Source organism: Urocampus carinirostris, chromosome 5 (genome assembly GCF_059441175.1).
Source record: "Urocampus carinirostris isolate Australia breed hairy pipefish chromosome 5, RoL_Ucar_1.0, whole genome shotgun sequence".
NCBI lineage: Eukaryota > Metazoa > Chordata > Actinopteri > Syngnathiformes > Syngnathidae > Urocampus > Urocampus carinirostris.
This window is the reverse complement of record NC_142353.1, coordinates 19855512-19876156: the sequence shown is the minus strand read 5'-3', so window position 1 is coordinate 19876156 and position 20645 is coordinate 19855512. Positions and strand designations below refer to the sequence as shown.

The 20645-nt window shown below is 41.1% G+C and overlaps 3 protein-coding genes across 3 annotated transcripts; all 3 read left to right on the top strand.

Moving 5' to 3' along the window:
* The first annotated feature begins 5036 nt into the window (after positions 1-5036).
* LOC148365692 (uncharacterized) lies at positions 5037-5995 on the top strand. Its single transcript, XM_088336097.1, has one exon. The coding sequence runs from the start codon at positions 5137-5139 to the stop codon at positions 5818-5820; it is 684 nt and encodes a 227-aa protein (XP_088192223.1). The 5' UTR covers positions 5037-5136; the 3' UTR covers positions 5821-5995.
* A 3358-nt stretch (positions 5996-9353) lies between these two features.
* Positions 9354-14703, top strand: mpeg1.1 (macrophage expressed 1, tandem duplicate 1). The gene is made up of 2 exons (XM_088336095.1): positions 9354-9844; positions 10726-14703. The coding sequence occupies exons 1-2, from the start codon at positions 9395-9397 to the stop codon at positions 12403-12405; spliced, it is 2130 nt and encodes a 709-aa protein (XP_088192221.1). The 5' UTR covers positions 9354-9394; the 3' UTR covers positions 12406-14703.
* A 400-nt stretch (positions 14704-15103) lies between these two features.
* prf1.5 (perforin 1.5) lies at positions 15104-20323 on the top strand. Its single transcript, XM_088336096.1, has 5 exons — positions 15104-15573; positions 15829-16098; positions 17131-17402; positions 18454-18595; positions 18681-20323. The coding sequence occupies exons 2-5, from the start codon at positions 15835-15837 to the stop codon at positions 19566-19568; spliced, it is 1566 nt and encodes a 521-aa protein (XP_088192222.1). The 5' UTR covers positions 15104-15573; positions 15829-15834; the 3' UTR covers positions 19569-20323.
* The last annotated feature ends 322 nt before the right edge of the window (positions 20324-20645 follow it).

The window sequence follows — 20645 nt, the reverse complement described above, 5'->3', positions numbered from 1 at the left end:
CACCACCAGGTGGTGATCAGTTGACAGCTCCGCCCCTCTCTTCACCCGAGTGTCCAGAACATGCGGCCGCAGGTCCGACGAAACGATGACAAAGTCGATCATCGAACTACGGCCTAGGGTGTCCTGGTGCCAAGTGCACATATGGACACCCTTATGTCTGAACATGGTGTTCATTATGGACAGACCATGACGAGCACAGAAGTCCAATAACGAAACACCACTCGGGTTCAGGTCAGGGGGCCGTTCTTCCCAATCACGCCCCTCCAGGTCTCACTGTCATTGCCCACGTGAGCGTTGAAGTCTCCCAGCAGTACAAGGGAGTCCCCAGGGGGCGCGCTCTCAAGCACACCCTCTAAGGACCCCAAGAAGGGTGGGTACTCCGAACTGCTATTTGGTGCATAAGCACAAACAACAGTCAGGACCCGTCCCCACACCCGAAGGCGGAGGGAGGCTACCCTCTCGTCTACCGGGGTGAACCCCAACGTACAGGCGCCGAGCCGTGGAGCAATTAATATGCCCACACCGGCTCTGCGCCTCTCACCACGGGCAACTCCAGAGTGGAAGAGAGTCCAACCCCTCTCGAGAGGACTGGTACCAGAGCCCAAGCCGTGCGTAGAGGTGAGTCCGACTATATCTAGTCGGAATTTCTCAACCTCACGCACCAACTCGGGCTCCTTCCCTGCCAGAGAGGTAACATTCCATGTCCCAAAAGCCAGTTTCTGTAGCCGGGGATCGTCGCGCCAAGGACCCCTCCCTTGGCTGCTACCCAGCTCTCTACGCACCCGACCCCTTTGGCCCCTCCTACAGGTGGTGAGCCCATGGGAAGAGGGTCCCACGTCGTCCCTTCGGGCTGTGCCCGGCCGGCCCCGTGGGTAAGGGTACGGCCACCAGGCGCTCGCCAGCGGACCCCACCTCCAGGCCTGGCTCCAGAAGGGGGCCCCGGTAACCCGCGTCCGGGCGAGGGAAATCGAGGACCAAAGTTTTGTCTCATCATTAGGGGTCTTCTGATCTGCGTTTTGTCTGGCCACTCACCTAGGACCTGTTTGCCATGGGTGACCCTACCAGGGGCTTAAAGCCCCTGACAACATAGCTCCTAGGATCATTGGGACACACAAACTCCTCCACCACGATAAGGTAGCAGATCAAGGAGGAGACAAAAAATAAAAAATAATAATTAAAAAAAAAAAATAAAAAAAAATATTTTTTTTCCTTTTTGAAGTGGTGTTGCTACTTTGTAGATTTTCAGTTTTTGCGTGTGGTTTTGGTCCCCATTAACTGGGTCTAAAAAATAAAAAAAAAATAAAAAAAATCCAAATTTTTTTTTTTTTTTTTTTTTAAGGTGCGCCGCTACTTCGCGGATTTTCACTTATCGCGGGTGGTTTTGGTCCCCATTAACCGCGATAACCGAGGTCTTACTGTACTTATGGAGGTTTCTCTGCTTCGCAGATTTTTGTCGTCCCTTGTATTCTGCTTTCTGATTGGTCATCCATCCATTTTTCAGCATCCATACCGACATCAGCTTTTTCCAGTTTCATCCTTGTCTCTGAGGTTTTTTTCTTCTGGTTTGGATGGTTTAGTTTTTCGGTAGGATGTGAGTGGCAAAGTTTTGTTAACAATGGCTGATATTGACGCAAATGAGGGGGTAAACCAGTGTATGCTGTTGTGCCTCTCTGCGGATGAAGGGTTGCATGGCATGGCAACTCACCCCTTGTTGTTCGGTGTCAGGTTGGGAAGAGCGAAGGGGAATGAATGTTTGGTGAAATGAAATGAAATGATCTGCATTTATATAGCACTTTTCAAGTCAATGACTTCCCAAAGCGCTTTACAGTGTGCTTCACATTTCCCAATAGCGGCCTTGTATTGCAGCCATGTAAGACGCTAACCTGCTTATTGGGGGTATTAGGGGTTCAGTGTCTTACCCAAGGACACTTCGACATGTAACACGGACAAGCCGAGGTTCGAACTGGGATCCCTTGATCCCAAGACGAGAGCTCTACCTCCTGAGCTACTGCCGCCCCCAATGTGGTGAATGTGAATATGTTTTTGACTCTTGCCCACTAGAGGGATATGGCTTCAGTATATTGATGGATTGATGGATTGGTGGATTGATTGATTAATTGATTAATTCATAAATTGATTGGTTGATTCATTGATTCATTGATTCATTGGTTCATTCATTGATTCATTGGTTCAATCATTGATTCGTTGATTCATAGATTGAGTGTTTCATTGACAATTTGTTAGTATGTTGGTTATTTTTGTGAATAAATACCATTGTGTTGAGCACCTTGCCTTGCTCCCTTGCTTCCCTGCATTTGGGTCCATCACATATCATAAAAGTTTAAACGAAAACCTAAATCTATTTGTAACATAAAACATTTGTAAGGTACATTCAAAAAAGGAATGCGTATGAGTTGCACAAAATGCTCTTATTCTCCATTCAGTTCAATTTCTTGACTGGTGTAATTCATTTTGTTAATTTGGAGCTGATGTTACAAGTTGAACTTTTTACTTTACCCCTTTTTATTCTTGTTAGAGTGACATAGCCTTAGCATTTAAGTGGTGGTTTGTCTAACAAATCAGATGTGTGTAATAAACAGGGTTGGGTAGGGTTACTTTAACTTGATTACTTTCAATTACTTTTGGATTAGTCCTGTCACGGTCGCCTTGGTGACCAGTCTGCCCCGCCCTCTGGGCAACAGCTGAAGCAGTTCCACTAATTGTGGGTCTGCTATTTAAGGCTGCATTGTGGGCTCTGCGGTGGCTGGTTCTATACTCTTATACACAATCCCGGTCTGTTATGCTTGTCCTGTTTTAGTCTGTTATGCCTTGTCATGTTTTAGTCTGTTATGCCATGTCCAGTTTGCCCACCAGACCCCCTCCCTGCCGAGCGCCGATTCCGATCCGCCCGACGCAGATGGCGCCTGCCTCTCCCCGTTCCTGCGTGTTCGGAGGAGGGAGCGGGGTTGCCCCAATCGCGAGCGTCAACATTCCGGGGCGTGAGGTTGTAATTTTTTCTGTTTGGGACCTCGGGAGCTGTCCCTTAAGAGGGGGGCTCTGTCACGGTCGCCTTGGTGACCAGTCTGCCCCGCCTTCTGGGCAACAGCTGAAGCAGTTCCACTAATTGTGGGTCTGCTATTTAAGGCTGCATTGTGGGCTCTGCGGTGGCTGGTTCATTACTCTTATACACAATCCCGGTCTGTTATGCTTGTCCTGTTTTAGTCTGTTATGCCTTGTCATGTTTTAGTCTGTTATGCCATGTCCTGTTGAGTTCGTGCCGGAGGAACTCTGTATTGTTCTGTTTTGCCCCGGAGTATTGGGCGACTTTTATTTTATTAAATAAAACTTATGGATCGTCAACGCATTTGAGTTCTCCCTTCATGCCTCCTGCCTCCGTTCTGGTCCGGTCACCTTCCACGCCACCACGCCCCGTGACAAGTCCAATACCAAATAGGCTAATAAAAGACAAAAGAAACTAAATATGAATAAAATTACTCAATTTTGTGCAGGCTTGGGGCGTAATGGAATACATGGAATGGCAAAAATGATGTTGGCAAGCTGTTTGGATTTATTTTCATTTTGTTTCTGTCGCATTTTATGTTTTGCCGGAGATCAAAGAGATCAAAGCCAGGAGAGAAAGCTTACCACGTGTTGCGAGTCATAATTTTATTCATATTTAGTTTATTTTGTCTTTTATTAGCATATTTGGTATTCGAGTAATCCAAAAGTAATTTAAAGTAATCAAGTTAAAGTAACCCTACCCAACCCTGGTAATAAACACGCTTTTTTTTTAATATGAATATTGACCAAGTTGCTAATCAAGTCGTAATCTTTTTAATGAAACCAAATTTTGTAAAATAATTTTCAGCCAACGAATTTCCACTCAAAGTGCTGCTTAAAAACTTTCAGGACAATATTAAAATAATCCTCTCCTTTTCCCCAAATATCAACCTGGAACGCCAAATACTCAGACAACACAGAATGGTTAAAGTAAAAAAAGTAATAATAATAATAAATACACCACCACAAAACTTTAAGATGTATTTATGGTGTGAGTTTATTGCATAATCTTAAATGCAAAATGAAAACAAATCTCTTTGAAGCTTAGAAAGTGCATAAAGGCACACTTTAAAAAAAACAATGCTAATGTGTCGCACAATACCATGCTATTATTTTCCTATCAGTTCAATGTCCTTATTGTAATTCTCATTCATTTTTGTTGATTAGAAGTAGATGTTACAAGATTCACTTCTTTTTGTCCCACTTTTCTTTCTTGTAAAAGTGAAATAAACAAAATATAACATAAATAAATCCAAAGAGAGGGATGTGTTTTTGGTTTGAACAATTTTTATTGGCACTTTTAACAGCAATTAAACACATTCACAATTTCATTATATCGTATTCTAACAATATAAGTTTGAACAATTTTTATTCACACTTTTAACAGCAATTAAACATATTCACAATTCCATTATATAATTTTCTAACAATGTGAGGTTTGAACAGTTTTTATCGACACTTTTAACAGCAAATAAACACATTCACGATTTCATTATATGATTTTTTTGGTTTGAACAAATTTATTGACACTAAAAACAGAAAACAATCATGACAATCTCAACATATTGCTCGATATAGAATGCAAATAGAAATAACGTTTCCGTCCCCCTTTCCATTCGTTTTTGTTATCGAGTGAAATAAACACATTTAAAAATAACAACTAGAGATGACGTCTCCATTATAGTTTGCATTCATGTGTTGTTTTGACTCATCAATACAAGGAAAGTTTGTAATAAACACGTTTTAGTAAAAAAGTAGAAAATACGATTATTGACCACGTTGCCAATCAAGCATCACCATTGAATTACTCATTCTCTAATGACAGCAGATTGCTGAGCTATGTAACGATGTCGTAACGGTGATGACAGTTATTTCACATTACGACTTCTTAATTCATACATCACGGGCACCAGGTACGTAATTGCGCATCAGACTTCGTACTAAAGCTTCAAATCTTTCTTTAAACTCTCACGTACAGAGAAAATATTTCATGCAAATACACTCAACCACCGACCAGGACGTTTTTGCGGGGAGATAGGCTGCAGAGGACACACTTCTAATCCAGACTTTAAACAAATGAACGAAAACGAACCCAACAGTTTTAATCGAGACCTTGCTCTCCTGACACCTTGCATCCGAACGAAGGAGCGCCCCACAATGTCGGTGTCACTTGCGCCCCTTTCTCCGGGGAGACCCTCCAATACAAAAGGCCCTACGATTTCTATCCTCATCCTAAACGCTATGTCCACCTACGGGGGGTCCCGCGGGTTGTCCCTCGTGGCCCTCAAGAAGATGCTGAGGGTAAATGGCTACGATGTGACTCGCAACAGGGCTCGCATCCGCCTGGCTCTGCGCCGGCTGGTGAGCAAAAAGGTGGTAGTGCGCACGCGCGGCTCCTTCAAGCTCAACCCGAGACCACCGGCGCGCACAAGGAGAGCCGCTGGAGGTCAGAGGACGACGCGTAAGAAGAAGAAGAAGAGAGGAAGGAGAGGCCGAGGGAGAGCCAAAAAGAAGACCCCGGGTAGGAGGGGGAGGAAAGCCAGGAGGGGGCGCTCCAAGAGAAGGCGCAAAAGGACCTCTGGCCCTGCCAGGAAGAAAAAGGCCACCAGGAGGAAGAGGAGAAGGGCACCCAGGAGAAGGGCGCCGAGGAGGAAGACCCCGAAAAGGAATAAGAGGGTCCGGCGCAAGAGGTCCAAGGCTGCTAATAAGAGCCGCAGGAGGAAGAGTCGGGGTCGGATGAGCAGAAGGTTGTATGACTGATCCACGGTGTCCGTGCAGGCATCTTCACATCCACATGGACTGTATATTTATTTATGAACCTCTACTGGTATGCTATTCTTCTTTCAGTAATAGGAATGTATAATCCCTCTGTTTTCAGATATTTGTTTTATTACTGTCCATGTTGTGAACAAAGATTAAATGAATTTCAACTCTCCTGTTGCTCACTTTTTAAATATAAGCACCAGAACTACATTGACACTGTTTAAAGCAAGGCTCTCCAACCTGTTTGAAGCGCAGTTACGTTTGTTGATAATTAGCATAAAGGGCTACCAAATTGATAAGCTTTTTAAAAATAATATATCATGTTTTTACTAAGTTTCTACTATGTTACTATCAAATTAACCTTTTACTGTTCCTGTAAAAATTGCTCAAAACCCGAATCCAAGACTTACCCAAAGTAAAAAAAATATTCATGAACAGTTTGGAAAATTATGGAAGGCTTTGCTCTTTTGAAATCTAACACATAATTACCGCAAGTGCTACTAACATTGAGTAATCTAAGTTGGAACACACATAAATAGTAGGTTTTTTATTCTCACCTGAATTTTTCAAATCGAATGTCTTCAGATGGTATAACAAGTATCCCAGATGGAAAACGGGTTGCATATGCGCATATATACGTTCGGCTCTGAACTCAATAGATCGTAAACTTGCGTGTAATCATGTTGGTATTATTATTTGCTAATAACCAATGTGTCAATCCACATTTGAATTTGTCACTATTACCCACAGATTTTTGAAGCCGAATGGTTATTTTATTTTGAAAATAGGGCCTCATAGGTTGTCACAGGCTAAGGACCATGAAAAAAACGCTTGCTGTTGGCCAAGAGTGGTGTCAATCAAAAGGTCAGAAAATAACAGCTATACCGGAAGTCATCTAACGAGTCAGTTTATTTTCAAATGGTGCAGCAGACAGGTTACAACAATGATCGTCAAATGAATCAGGAATGCTTTTAGGCGGATTTGTATTTTTTTTTTTAGCTGCCAGCGTTATTTTGTGTTTTGGAGAAAATATTTTACTCAGTTGGATTCTCTTGACTTTCTTGAAAACAACCAGACCAAATTTTCAGGGAATCGTGTCATGAGTACAGGTTTCTAGCGCTTTTGGTTGAGCTATCCGGTTTTATAGTTTTTGAGTATCTGATCGTTTAATGTGTTTTCATATCTTGAATCCAAAAAGTTGAAGCTTTCCAATGATATGTGGCATGACGTATTAGTCTCTGGTGACATCGTGACGACACTACTTTGTTTACCAATTGAAGGCTCTACGGCGGGCCCTAGGAACGTTAAGGGGTTAATTATTGAAAATAGGGTTGAATAAACTCAGTCAACCTTTTACTAGAAAATGGCCTCGCGCTTTTGAGCTCTTTTCAGATTCATATTGAAGGGTCCCAACAGATGTACTGGTACCTTTTTATGGTCGTTCGAAGATATTGGAAGGAGCGCAAAAATGTGTTTGACTTCACACAGACTGTGTTTTGAATGAAGAATTGTCACGCCCTTAAAAGCTGATTACGTACATTTTTCACATGTGTTTAAACCTCATGGTTGAAACTGGTAAAAATACGTTGGAAGTCAGGAAGGAAGGAAATGTTGAAATCAAAACAGAGTCTTCAGAAGTAAACATAAACACCCATCTATTATCTGCACACCTTCTCGTCATCAGGGTCGCTGGGGTGTTGGAGCCCATCCTAGCTATATTTGGGCAATGTGGATGGGACACCATGAACTGGGTGCCAGACAGTCACAGGACACACAGAGACAAGACAACTCATTTTTTCAAACACACCTAGGGACAATTTGGACCTGCCAATTAACCTAACATACATGTTATTGGAATGTGGGAGGAAACCCAAAAAAAGCACGGGGATAACATAAGAACCCCACACAGAAGGCTGGGAGCTGGATTTCAACCCATGACCTCAGAACAGTGCAGCTGACGCGCTAACCACTCAACTGGCGTGAACATTGAGAAATTTTCCTGGCTGAAACAACAACCTCCTGACATAAAACAATGGAGTGAAGAATTAAAGTAAATGTACATTATGGAAAAAAAATCACTGCAAGACTTCAACCGAAACTAGATCAATTCGAGAAAAGATGGAAGCTTATCACACAATTTTTACTTGATGTCTAAACACCTTACCTTTTATTTTTATTTTTTGTATTAACATTATTTGTTGTGTTTTCTTTTGTTATTTATGGGTTTGTCCATTGTATCTATATTTTTTGTTTGTGTTGCTGTATGATGGATAACCCAACCCTCTATCAAAGTGTGTGTGAGAAATAAAAAGTTATAAAAAAGGCAATATTGCAAAGGACACATTGTACATGATGATATATTTTCCTTCCATGGACCTTGTTTCAAACGTGTTGAACAAGAAACTTTAACCGTTGGCCATTATTTGACATTTGATCGGCCCATAAAAGGTCTTTTTTAGGAACTAAAATGTATTTTCTCTGAGAAAAGGTTTTTAATATTAGACATGACTACATGATCAAAAATTCTAATGAGAATCTGCATTTATTCAACTTAATGTTTTCACCTACGTCAGAAGAAAGGAACTTGAGGTTAAAAGTAGGAAAGGAAGGGAAATAGCTGTTTTTTTTTCAATGATAAATGACAATTATATGTTTCATGTTCTGTTCAAAGAATCAAAACTACAGTTTTGAATGTTAGATCCAGGTGCATATGTGGGTGCTTTTAGTCCAAAGGATAACATTTCACGTTTGTCAGCTTAACTTTTAAAGGAAGTGCGAAACCTTGTCTTTTACTGGACTAAATAATGGTAGAAGAGATTTCAATCAAATATGGAGATGAGCAGCTTAATGTTGGCAACAGGCTATACGAAACATTATTTGACTTAATGGTCCAGAAAATAAACCTTGAGGGACACCTTGGGGAAATTGCTAAAATGGATATACATGCTCCAGAAAAACAACAGGAAAAAGGAAAGTCATGTGTAACAACTTCATTTGACCAAGGAGGGTAGGATTGGGTCATAGATAACATGGGTTTGCACATTCAAGTCTGGTCCTTTGAGACTTTTGGTGATTAAGGGCTATACAAATAAATGTGACTTGACTTGGCGAGTCTGTGAAGTGACTCATTGTGGAACTTATAGTCACCAAATTTCATGTGTTACATAACAAACATGTAGTTCTTCCTCCTTTTTCAAACTTGACTTTCACTTCACTTTAGTTATCTTTGATAAGTGGAAGTCAAAATGTGAGAAGTAAAACTCTTACATGGCCTTAAATATTGTCAAGGTACTAAAACATTCCTTTCAGCACTGATAGAGCAGGCACTTTTGCTAACCTCATACTATTAGATCTGTTTTGCATCCAACACGATAAGTTTGGTTGAGATTTTATACTTTTAATAGACTTAGGCCTATCTGCTTCCTCAGCCGGACACAGTGGTTTGGTGGAACGGAACCTGAAAGTAAAACTTTAGCACAGGCAGTTCCCTCACCAAGGTCATGTGATAAGAGAGGGAGTAACTTTTGAACATATATTTCAGAAGCCTCCCTGCATTTTAGACACATTCAAGATGAAGGCACCGGCCATTTTCCTGATTTTTGCTCTGCTCAGTATTTGTTCATACGTTACCATCAGCCGTCCAACCAACTGGCTAAGACAATGTCGAGCCTCGACGAACCTCTCTATCACAGTCCTTGAAGTTCTTCCTGGTGGAGGCTGGGATAACCTCCGGAACATGGATATGGGCCGGGTCATGAACCTAAGCTATTCGCATTGCCAGACCAGCGAGGATGGGCTTTACTTCATACCAGATGAAGTCTTTGTCATCCCCCACAAGGAGACGGGAGTGGAGACCAACTCTGAGATTATCAAATCCTGGCGGGAGCAGCGGAGCATAACGTCTCTTGGCATCAATGTTGATTCATCATTTTCTTCTTTGCTGAATGGGAAATTTTCCTCTGAGAGCCTGAGGATGAAAACCCATCAGGTCCAAGACTCTTCAGTCACTACCAGAGTACAGGTGGGAAATCTCATATTAACCTTGCGATTAGGATAATCAAGAATTGTCAAGTGTCAGTTTCCCAGGACAATAACCGAATAAAAAACTTACCATAGGCCTTCATTATGAGTTCCTAAGGTCAGAAGGAAGTATTTGTTTTTTTTTCAAATTATTTTAAGGGATTGGGAAGTACAAATACCAAGTATCAGTGTCAATATGCACGATCTTAAAGATATCTGTAATTGCAACGTTTACTGATACCAGTATTGGCTGCCCTTGAGTGTAGTTCAGTAATCGGGAACTATAAATTAGAGGAAAAATACATGTTATATAGCCCTCAATCATAAAATGGTGTAGAACTACACCTTGTGTTCATAGATAATAACAACATCCCCTGATTCTTAAGTTACAGGAGGGGGAATTAAAACAAAAAACAAAATCATTAGGAAAAAAATAAACCGTGACAAGGGATTGCACATGTGGTAATCACCTCCACCGTGCAATGAAAAATTAAGCATTCCATTTCAACTTGCTTTTGTCCAAACAGGAGCAGAAAATGCCAATTTACAATAGTTTCCTGATTATCCACAAAACAGGAAAGAAAATGTTCCAGGGCAGCTGTAATAGATACAATTCAACCAATTTAAGTAAAAAATACCGTAAACGACCAATTACCAAACCAACAATGAATGTTACCTTCAGCAGGTCCTCAAAAGCTTCTCATTAAGTGTAGTTGTTTGAAAGCATTTGCTTAAATTATAATTGTGTGATGCTATCAAATTTGAACTTACTGTAAAAATATATACCAATGAGTTATGTTGCAAGTAGTAGATTTTTTTTATTAACATGGGTTCATTTTGAAAACTTCAACATTCAACCCTTTCTTTTCTTTTCATCCTCAGGTTCGTAACCTCCTCTATACAGTTAAGGTTTACCCGGACTTCAATCTAGATTCACGTTTTGCTCAACAAGCCAAAGAGATTGCTGATGCCATTGAGAACAAACAAACAAGCAACGCAAACTATCTATCAGAGAAAATGGTGGTGGATTATGGTACGCATGTGATTACCAGTGTCGATGCTGGAGCCACCTTAGTGGGGGAGGACTACTTGCATTCCTCGTACGTGTTGGACAACACCTCGGACAGTTCTCACATCAAAGCCTCAGCTGGCCTTAACTTTTTTGACAAAATCAAAATCGACATTGGAGGCCAAAATGCTCAACAGAGCTCAGCACTCCAGGCATACCAGTCAAACATTCAATATTCGCTCATTCAAAGCCATGGCAGCATACCTTTTTACCCAGGCATCACTCTGCAAAAATGGCAGGAAAGTACCAGAAACAACCTGGTTGCTGTTGATCGGCAAGGAATAGCCCTTCACTATTTCATAAACGCCAACACCATCCCTGATCTGCCAAAACCTACCGTCGACAAAGTTGCCATCTCAGTCAGAAAGGCCATCGAGCGCTACTACAAGGTCAATACTCGCCCCGGTTGCGTTGATGTGAACTCCCAGAACTTTAACTTCCAAGCAAATATCGACGACGGGTCATGTGATGGCCCCAATACAAACCTCAGCTTTGGTGGAGTCTACCAAGAATGTATTCCAATGTCTCAAAACGCAGGACCGCTGTGCGACTCTTTTGCTCAGAAAAATCCTGGTACAGGGGACTTCTCCTGTCAGGTGGCTTACTCAGCAACCTTACTAAGATCAGAGGTGAGACAGCAAGCTTACACCAAATATGAATGTCATGATGAGACATATCGATGTGGGATCTTTTACCTGAGGCACTGCCATAGCCAAGTGTGTCAGGACAATTCTTACGTCCGCACTGCTCGCATCAACACCTACTGGTGCTCAACCAGTAGCAAGGTTCCAGAAAACTCGGGGTATCTCTTTGGAGGGATGTATAGTCCATCCCTCTTGAATCCCATCACCAACTCTAAAACTTGCCCGGCTAACTTTTTAGGTCTAAAGTTTCTTTCTGACAGCCAAGTCATCTGTCTGAGTGACGACTATGAGACCGGCACCAGATACGCTGTACCGTTCGCAGGATTCTTCAGCTGTGAGTCAAACAACCCAATGGCGGGTCAAAAACGTCGCTGTCCACCTAAATTCAGTCAGCATCTTGCTGCCGTTAGCGATGGCTGTGAGATTCTTTACTGTGTCCAGTCGGGATTATTCACAGGCGGACAACTGCTTCCTGTAAGACTCCCGCCTTTCACTCGAGCACCAATCCTAGCCACAAAAGCCACCAACACAGTTATGGTGATGACAGAGGGGGAAAAAAGTTGGGTCAGAGTCGGAAACACAAAAGTGTGGAAATTGGCAGAACCGGAGGATGTTCAGAAAATGTTCAGGAACTTCAACCCAGACAAGAGTCGAATGTCTGGTGGAGAAAAGGCAGGTGTAGTCTTTGGTGTAATGGGCATGATTGCTTTGGTAATTGCGGGAGTCATGATTTTGGTAAAAAGAAGGCAAAATGGGATCACTGTGACTTTAAAGAGTGGTTACACAGAAATACATCAAGAAGACACAGGTGATGAAGGGGAGAGAGCCATGTTGCAAGATAAAGCGTGAACAGTCTAGAAGTGTCAATTATGGCCTGATATTTTCCCTTTTTAATGTTCAATATTGTAAAAAAAAATAATAAACTATTTGATCAATGGTCAGCCATAAGCTTTAAATGCTACTGATGGTTACTTTAACATGACCACATTCTTATTTTCGGTGATTCCTTGAATAGTGAGACTAATTTGCCCATACATGTAACCCAATCACTCATATATTTAGATTTCAATACATACAGACTGACGACAGCAAATCCAAAGTGATGAGCATTGGCTGTGGAGTTCCTCAGGGGTCTATGTTAGGACCATTATTGTTTTAACTGTGTATAAATGATTTGTGTAGTGTATCATTGGGATTAAAATAGATTTTATTTGCAGACGACAGCACAATAATAAGTTCTGGTCCAAACTTACTAAAACTGCTGGTAGAAATGAGAGTTGCACTAAACAAAGTCAAGAAGTGCTTTGATAAAAACAAACTATGATTCGACATATCATAAATAAAAGTATTTCGAAAATCCCAAAAAACATCGAAAGCTAAATAAAAAGGTAATGTTTAAAATTAAATAGTTTATCTGACTAATTCTTAGCCATATTAGTTGGTTACCTCATATAAATAGTACACAATCCAAATTTGCAAAGAACACTGCAATGATAAATAGATAATCGATTTTACCTAATTCAAGATATTGTATAGAGATTTGGGGAACTACAGACAGAAGCAGGGGATGTAGCACCAGTTTAGGGGATGATGTAATTGTGGCCTGTGCAGTCATTTGAGACATTCTGTGATTAAGGGCTGTACAAATAAATGTGACTTGACTTGACAAGCAATGTAGAAATGCTTATTAAGAAATAAATAATTATATGTATTTGTAAATCAAACAAACAAAACTTGATATAGTTAAACTTAAATCTCTATTATTAATATATAGAGCAAGTAATGATCTACAGTATTTCTTCTATAGAAGCTCACCATCTAAGGCTCAAATTTGCGGCCTGGGGTCCACTTGCTGCCCTCAGATGATAGTCTGAGGCCCCGCCTTAATAAGAAAGTTAAAGGGACAGTGTGTGTTATTTGACCACAAGATGGTGTTGTACTCTGTGGTGCAAACGAAAATGAGAGCTAAAAATCACAAGTAAGAATGAAAATTACGGAGACTCAAAGTGACCATAAAGAACATTTTTGTCCAGAGTTTTGCCAGTTTTTTTTTAGGTACTTGTAGCTCCAAGATGTCATCTTCCTCTACTCGAGGCTCATGTTATGTAAAATAAATACATTTTCTCCTCCTTACAAGTATTAATTTAAGTGCACATTTATATAATAGTTCATTAAATTTTGCTAATTATTTAAACCAATAATCTTTTTTTTTTTTTTTAAAGAAATGGCATTTTTTAACCATTAGGAGTTACTTAATTATACACATTGTCCCTTTAAGTGTAGATTATGGATTGATTTATTATTGATTGATGGATCAGATGTGTTGTTTTACAGCTGTATTTTGAATAAATGGGCCAGTAGTTATCGGATGTGTGCGATTCCACTCTGAGCTGATCTGGAAAGCAGATCTAAGGGACAGCTCAGGTGGGATGCGCCTCCGATGAAGGGGCTACCCAATTCAATCTCCGACTCAGAGTGTGTTTCTTTCTTTTCCTGAATACAATCTCAAGTTTTAACCTCGACAGGTGATTATCTTGTTTTGAATTTGAATTTGTCTTGACTACAGTGTCAATGGTAATGGGGGTAAAGGTTTCTGCGTCAGCCTACTTGAGTTTGAGATTATTATATTGTATTATTGTATTGTACTGAGGCAGCACGGCAGCGCAGTGGTTAGCGCATGTGCGGCACAGTTCTGAGGTCATGAGATCGAACCTTCCTGTGTGAAGTTTGCATGTTCACCCCGTGCTTGGATGGGTTTCCTCCGGGCACTCGGGTTTCCTCCCACATTCCAAAAACATGCAGGTCAGGTTAATTGGCCCTTGGTATGAATGAGCAAGTGAGTTGTCCGTCTCTGTGTTCTCTGGGACGAGCTGGCCATCTGTTCAGGTTGTCGTCTGCCCACTGCCCGAGGATAGCTGGGATGGGCTCCAGCACCCCCGCGGCCCTACTGAGGATAAGCGGTGCAGATAATGGATGAATGGATGGATGGATGTATTGTACTGTTGAGCTGATTGAGTGCTAATATTTGGCTTTGTTTCAGTATTTGATGTTTCTTTTTTGCTTTTCCCAGATTAAAAAACACACAAAAGAAACAAACAAGTGTGTCCATAGTCTCCAAATTTATTAATAAAGTGCATCGAATGTTAACCTGTACAACGTGATTTCTTTGGGTTCTTTTTACCATTCAAAAAGTTCACACTTGAATCAGTTTTCACATCCAAACAGACATTCCAGCAGTGCAAGAATGTATACAAAAGAAATAGGTCGTTCTATTTTCTTGCTTGCAGAATCAATATAACTCCAAACACCACAAGCTACATTTTTATGCAGGAAGACGCCTTAAATTTGCAGTCATGCGTTCATAAACAGTACTGAGACGAACACGTTACAGAAAAAAACAAGCTCCCGGGACACAATTAATTTTCTTGGTAAAGAGTACTGTAATGCCCTTGTTTCGGGGCTACTTTTAATTGAAGTAACTAGTAAGAAACTAGTTACTGTTTATCAGTTACCCGCCCAACACTGTCCATAAATTAACACTGGAAGAAGTGATCTCACGGTTATCAGCACACAGACAGGCTGTATGGACAAAAGCTTACGTACAAAAAACACAAGACAATCCCGCTTGCACACACAAAACCTTTTCCAGTAAATGTGTAGTTGTGCATCTTGCCCCTGGGAGAATAAAGGAACCCCCTTCCCCCATCCAGCTGTGAGGGAATAGAAGGCGATCTTGAACATGAAAAACAAACCTGCTCATGCTGAGGAAATTGGAACAGCCTTAAGCGGTGAGAGAGCGAGAGAGCAAAAACAGAAATGAAAAGCCCTGAGCCGTGAATTCTGTCCTCGTTGTTTTTCAAGCAGTGAATCACGGACAAAGCAGAGTTGCAAAACAGAAGCTGTCTGCAGCTTAATGTCCAAGAGTAACCCCTTTTAGACAGTCTTTTTCGAGGCTGAAGACTCAGACTTCCTGCACTTTTTAGACCGGAGGAAGAAACCTTACAGACCTAAGAAACGGTAAGTGCTTTTAAAATATTCTGAATGTTTTCCTTAAATCTGCGATAGGATTAAAAAAACATCTTCAATCTACCATTCATTGTATCCAAGGGTGTTGGTTTAGTCTCGGCATTGACGGGGAAAACAACAATAATTACTCCTTATTGGTGGTGACACGTCCTCTACGTCCATGCCAAAACTACGCCCTTGCTTGTATCTGGTTTGTTTTTTGCATACAGAGAGACTTCACTGATTATTAATATACTTAACAACCAGGTAACCATGCCAGGATTCCAAAGTAGAAGCTTTGTCTCATTGCTTTTGGCATTGCCCGTCATCCTGGAGGTCAGCAGGGTCCGGGCTTGCAGGCTCGGCTCGTTGGAGCAGTGCGAGAAAGCGCCCTTCGTACCCGGATATAACCTGGCCGGAGAGGGTTTCGATGTCGTTCGGATGCGTCGGACGGGGGCGTATGTGATTAATGTCAAGGGTCATATGACGGACAACCAGACATGTATATTGTGCCCAAACCGCTTCCAAAAAGGACAGGTGAGTACTGCTGACTATTATAATAGTCAACTACTTACAGACTATTGAAACAATTAGTCGAACAAACAGAAATTATTATTTTCTTAATATTAGCATGAAGTTCATTTAATTATTTGGCAAATGATAATAAACAAGGTTACATATTTCATTGAACATGCTGGAGATTAGCACAAAAATTAAATATACATCTACAACCAATTAGTAACAGTTCTTGGTCATTTGAGATATAAAACCATAAATATACATCTTGGTATATTTAGGGACGGGCAAATAAATAATGAGGTAAAATAAAAAAATGTGATCCCTGTAAACAAAGAAAAGGGTCATTAGCAGCATCAGAACAGTGAATACAACAAATAAGATGTCCAGATTGTGAAGTACAATCAATGGTTGACTGCAAAGCATGTACCAAAAGTTCTTAATGATTTTCAAGTTTGAAATGAAACAATTTTGACAAAAGACGATTGTTCTTTGGACTTTCATTTCAAATACAGCCTGGCATAACACGCTCTCTATAATATAGCAAAAATACCTGATAAAGCGTACAAATCATGTCATCAAAACCTGATTGGCTCGAACATCACTTGAATCTTACCAAGGCGTGTCAGACTCTGTTTCGTTCAAAAGTCCAACGTCCTCTCAAAATGTTCATGTGTCACCAGACTGCTGCCATTATGCGCAAGATCTTCTTTGCAAACAGTCTTTTTGTTGGCTGTATCCAGGCTAAAATACTCAAAACTGTAAAGTTTTGGAAAGCGCAGTTGATGTTGACACCGGCATTTCTGTATATTTGTTACCACTCCAAACAGAGACGCTATTGCAATAGCGTGACTCTCAGCAAAGATTATATGTATATGTATGATATATATTGTAAAGCTGCCTCAGTCGTGTCTGGCGACGATAGTCGACATTATCAATGCCAACTACTACTGTTATCGATTTTCGTCAACAAGGTCCACCTATCGTCGCTGCCCTGCATCTATCAAATTGATATTGGTTCATTCCTTCTATTTTTTCCACCCCGATCGTCAGATTCAGAGGCTGCCAGCCGCTGTGCTCGACTGGCGCCCCTTCAGCCGTTGCAGCAAGCAGCTTTCCAGTGCCCTCCACCACTCTGTAGACTCTCTACTCCGCAGCTCAAACTCGCTGGTGAACAATAACTGGAGTGTGGGTTTGAGCTTGGACAAATACGCCAGGGTGGTGCTGGGAGGGAGTCGCTCGGACCTGGCCAAGTTCGCCCGGTCGCAACACAGCGTGGACAAGGCCACTTTCGCCATACATGAAATCAGTTGCACCTACTACAGGTAAATAATAGGCCACAGCCCTGTAAGCTCCAACAGTTCTTACAATGACAAAGGTAATACCGTAAATTCTGGACTACAAACTGCTACTTTTTTTCTACATTTTAAACACTCCAGCTTACAATACGATGCAGCCTATTCTTTTAATGTTGCCAGGCGGATGGTCGCAAGAATGTTTGGACACGTGCCGGGCCCTTCCAGGGGTTCTCACCAACAACGGTGCCCATTTGGGGCCCTTGGTCCATGGCGATTGCCTCGGCCATTCTTAGCAGCTGACTAAGAAGTCGTGCAGACCAGGGAATCTGACTGTTAGGTCAGGCATATGTCATGTAAAATAAATGGAAATTTCTCGACCTATGTGAAATTAAAAAGAAGGGACATCTTTGATATTTCATGTATTCTTGCTACTGTATTTTCCTGACTATAAGAAACCCCAAAATATGTCAGGAATTCAAAAGTGTGCCCCATATTTCCTATAAATATGGTAACTCAAATCGGAATGGTTGATTATAATGAAACACTAATATACATAGGGTAACCATTGATGAATGATTGTATTTGATGGTCAAATATTGTTTAAGTTCTATGAAATATGTTTTTAATTGACTTTTTTATGCAACGCTAGTAATAATAACATGTGCCCGATGGTCCAGGTTCACAAAATATTTCACGAGTATTTTTTTTGACGATGCGCTGTTTAATTCTTAGTCTGGAAAAGGTAATTTTGAAACCAATATTTTTTTAATGAATGTCATTTTTTACCTTTAGGGGACACTGAATAGTACACACTGCCCCTTTAGGTCCTCCACCACAATACTTGAATAACACTGGTCTAGGTACACTTACTCCCCCTCATATTTCGAAGTGTGTACCAAAGTGACCTAGGATTGGAGGCCCAAAGAAGACTAAAACGATAGGAAAGAGATGGGTGTAATGTATTTTTTTTTAGCAACTACAAGAATTAAGGGCAAGCAAACAAGGTTGAACAGAATTACCATTAAGCAGACTACACAATCAAAGTAGTGTACACTTCCCACCCTTTATATCGTTTCAGTTACAGACTGGCAGACCACCCTCAGCTGAGCTCAGAGTTCACAAAGCATCTAAACAGACTCCCGCAGAGCCTAACGACAAGCCAGAGCCGGGCCCTGTACAAACGGCTGATCGACACCTACGGAACACATTACATACACCAGGTCAGAGGCACCTAAATGCGTACAGGCCGTGTGTTAGCCATAGCTATCATGTAGCAACTCAATGTGGTTTCATTCCATTCCTGAGGTTCAACTCGGTGGAAAAGTGCGACGAATCACAGCCTTCCGGACGTGCCTGGCCACGCTCAAGGGCTTCACAGAAGCAGAAATCAAAAACTGCCTGAACTTAGAACTCCGCATGGCCTTGGGATTCCTACCGGCCAATGCGTCCTACTCCAACAAATGTGACGGCCTCATGAAGGGCAACATGAGCATGGGCTTCTATCAAGGCTTCATGACTCATAAGATCGAGGTCACCGGCGGGGAAAAATACTTTCCGGACATTCTCTACTCGGAAGACCCATCTGAAGCCTACTTAAGCTGGATGAACAGCCTCCATGACAACCCAGATGTTGTTTCCTATGCTATTTTCCCTCTGCACCATTTGGTAGAGGATCCTCAGATCAGTGCAAATTTGCGAGTCATTATCTCAGAGTACATTCAAGAAAACAAGCTCCAAGAAGACCAACTTGGTCTCAAAAACTGCTCCCAAACTCCCAACCTGGATCATAACTGCTGTCCTCTGCGGGCTGGCCGTGGATCTCTTAAATTGGAGATCCACAGAGCCGTCGGTCTCAAAGCAGACACCTTCACCAAAACAGACGCCTACGTGAAGATCTTCTACAACGGCATGTACGAAGAGACGGAAACGGTGATGGACAACAACAACCCGGTGTGGAATGCCACCTTTTTCTTCAGCTCGGTGGAGGTTGGTCAGGAGCTAAGATTTGAAGTCTGGGACAGAGACGTTCTTTACAACGACCATGTGGGCGTTTGTCTCAGTTTTCCAGAGCAAGGAACACATTCTCTGAGCTGTCAACTGAGAAAAGGAGTCCTTTACTTTTCATATAGCATCAAGTGCGATGCTCACTTATCAGGCTTCAGGTGTGGACGCTACTCACCCACTGCGGGGTAGTCCAGAATTAATTGTTATTGTTAATAAGGATTACTAATCATGTTAAATAGTAGATTGATCAATTTGAATGTCAACCTTGACAAACTTAGCTTGGTAGGATCTTATTGCAGCCAGAGTTTCAAACCAGTACTCAGAGACTTGTTATCCTATCGCATTTCCGTATTGAGATTCTGACCCTGACTGACTGCGAGTTCATTTGAGAGCTAAAATATAAGCATACCTGTCAACTTGTACATATTCCCCGTATTTTTTGATCACTTCAAATTGGGTACGCTGTATTATGGGAAAAAAAACATTTAAGAGAAGTCCAACTGTTTTTTTTTTGTTAATCTTTTTGTTCACGTTTGGCTCTAATGCGGATTGTCTTGGTCACTGGTAGAATACGATAAAGTAATCTTTGCACTGTACTGCACAACTACGTCTAAAAAGCAACACTAAAATTACTGCAAGAGGGGGAAAGAACTAAAAATGATTCTGAATTGTGTTCAATCAATAATTTGTGTTAACAAGTGTTAGGTTTATCTTTTTATTCCTCATAGTCATTTTTGCCGTGAGTTAACAGGTTCTGAGTTGTGTTTGTAAGGTTTATTATAGCTTAATAAGGGAAACTGCAATCATTAATAAGGGGCGCTATTGGCTAAGGTTGACCGGTATGTAAATGTGTCAGTGACAACTTCTCTGGATATTGGATTAAAATACCAATGGAAAGCTTTTATATTTCCTTTGTCATTAAAAATAGCAACACGCCTAAATCACATAGTTGATAAATTCATGTCCCCCTGATTTGTAAAATATTTTTGGGTGTCCACAGCAACATACATCAACATTTTATTTTCTTAAAAAAAGTTTATTAAAGACAACAGTAACAAAAACATCATACAAATATTCAGAACACAAAAGGGACACCGTAACCTTGTATCAAGTCATATACATAGCATGGACATAGAAACTGCTAATCAGACTCTTCAGCACATGAAATGCATTGCCAACTTTTAAGAAAAATGTCATTTTATGCTTAATTTAACATCAATCAGTGCTGCTTTTTTACTTTTAACTGAAATACAGCATTGGAAGTTA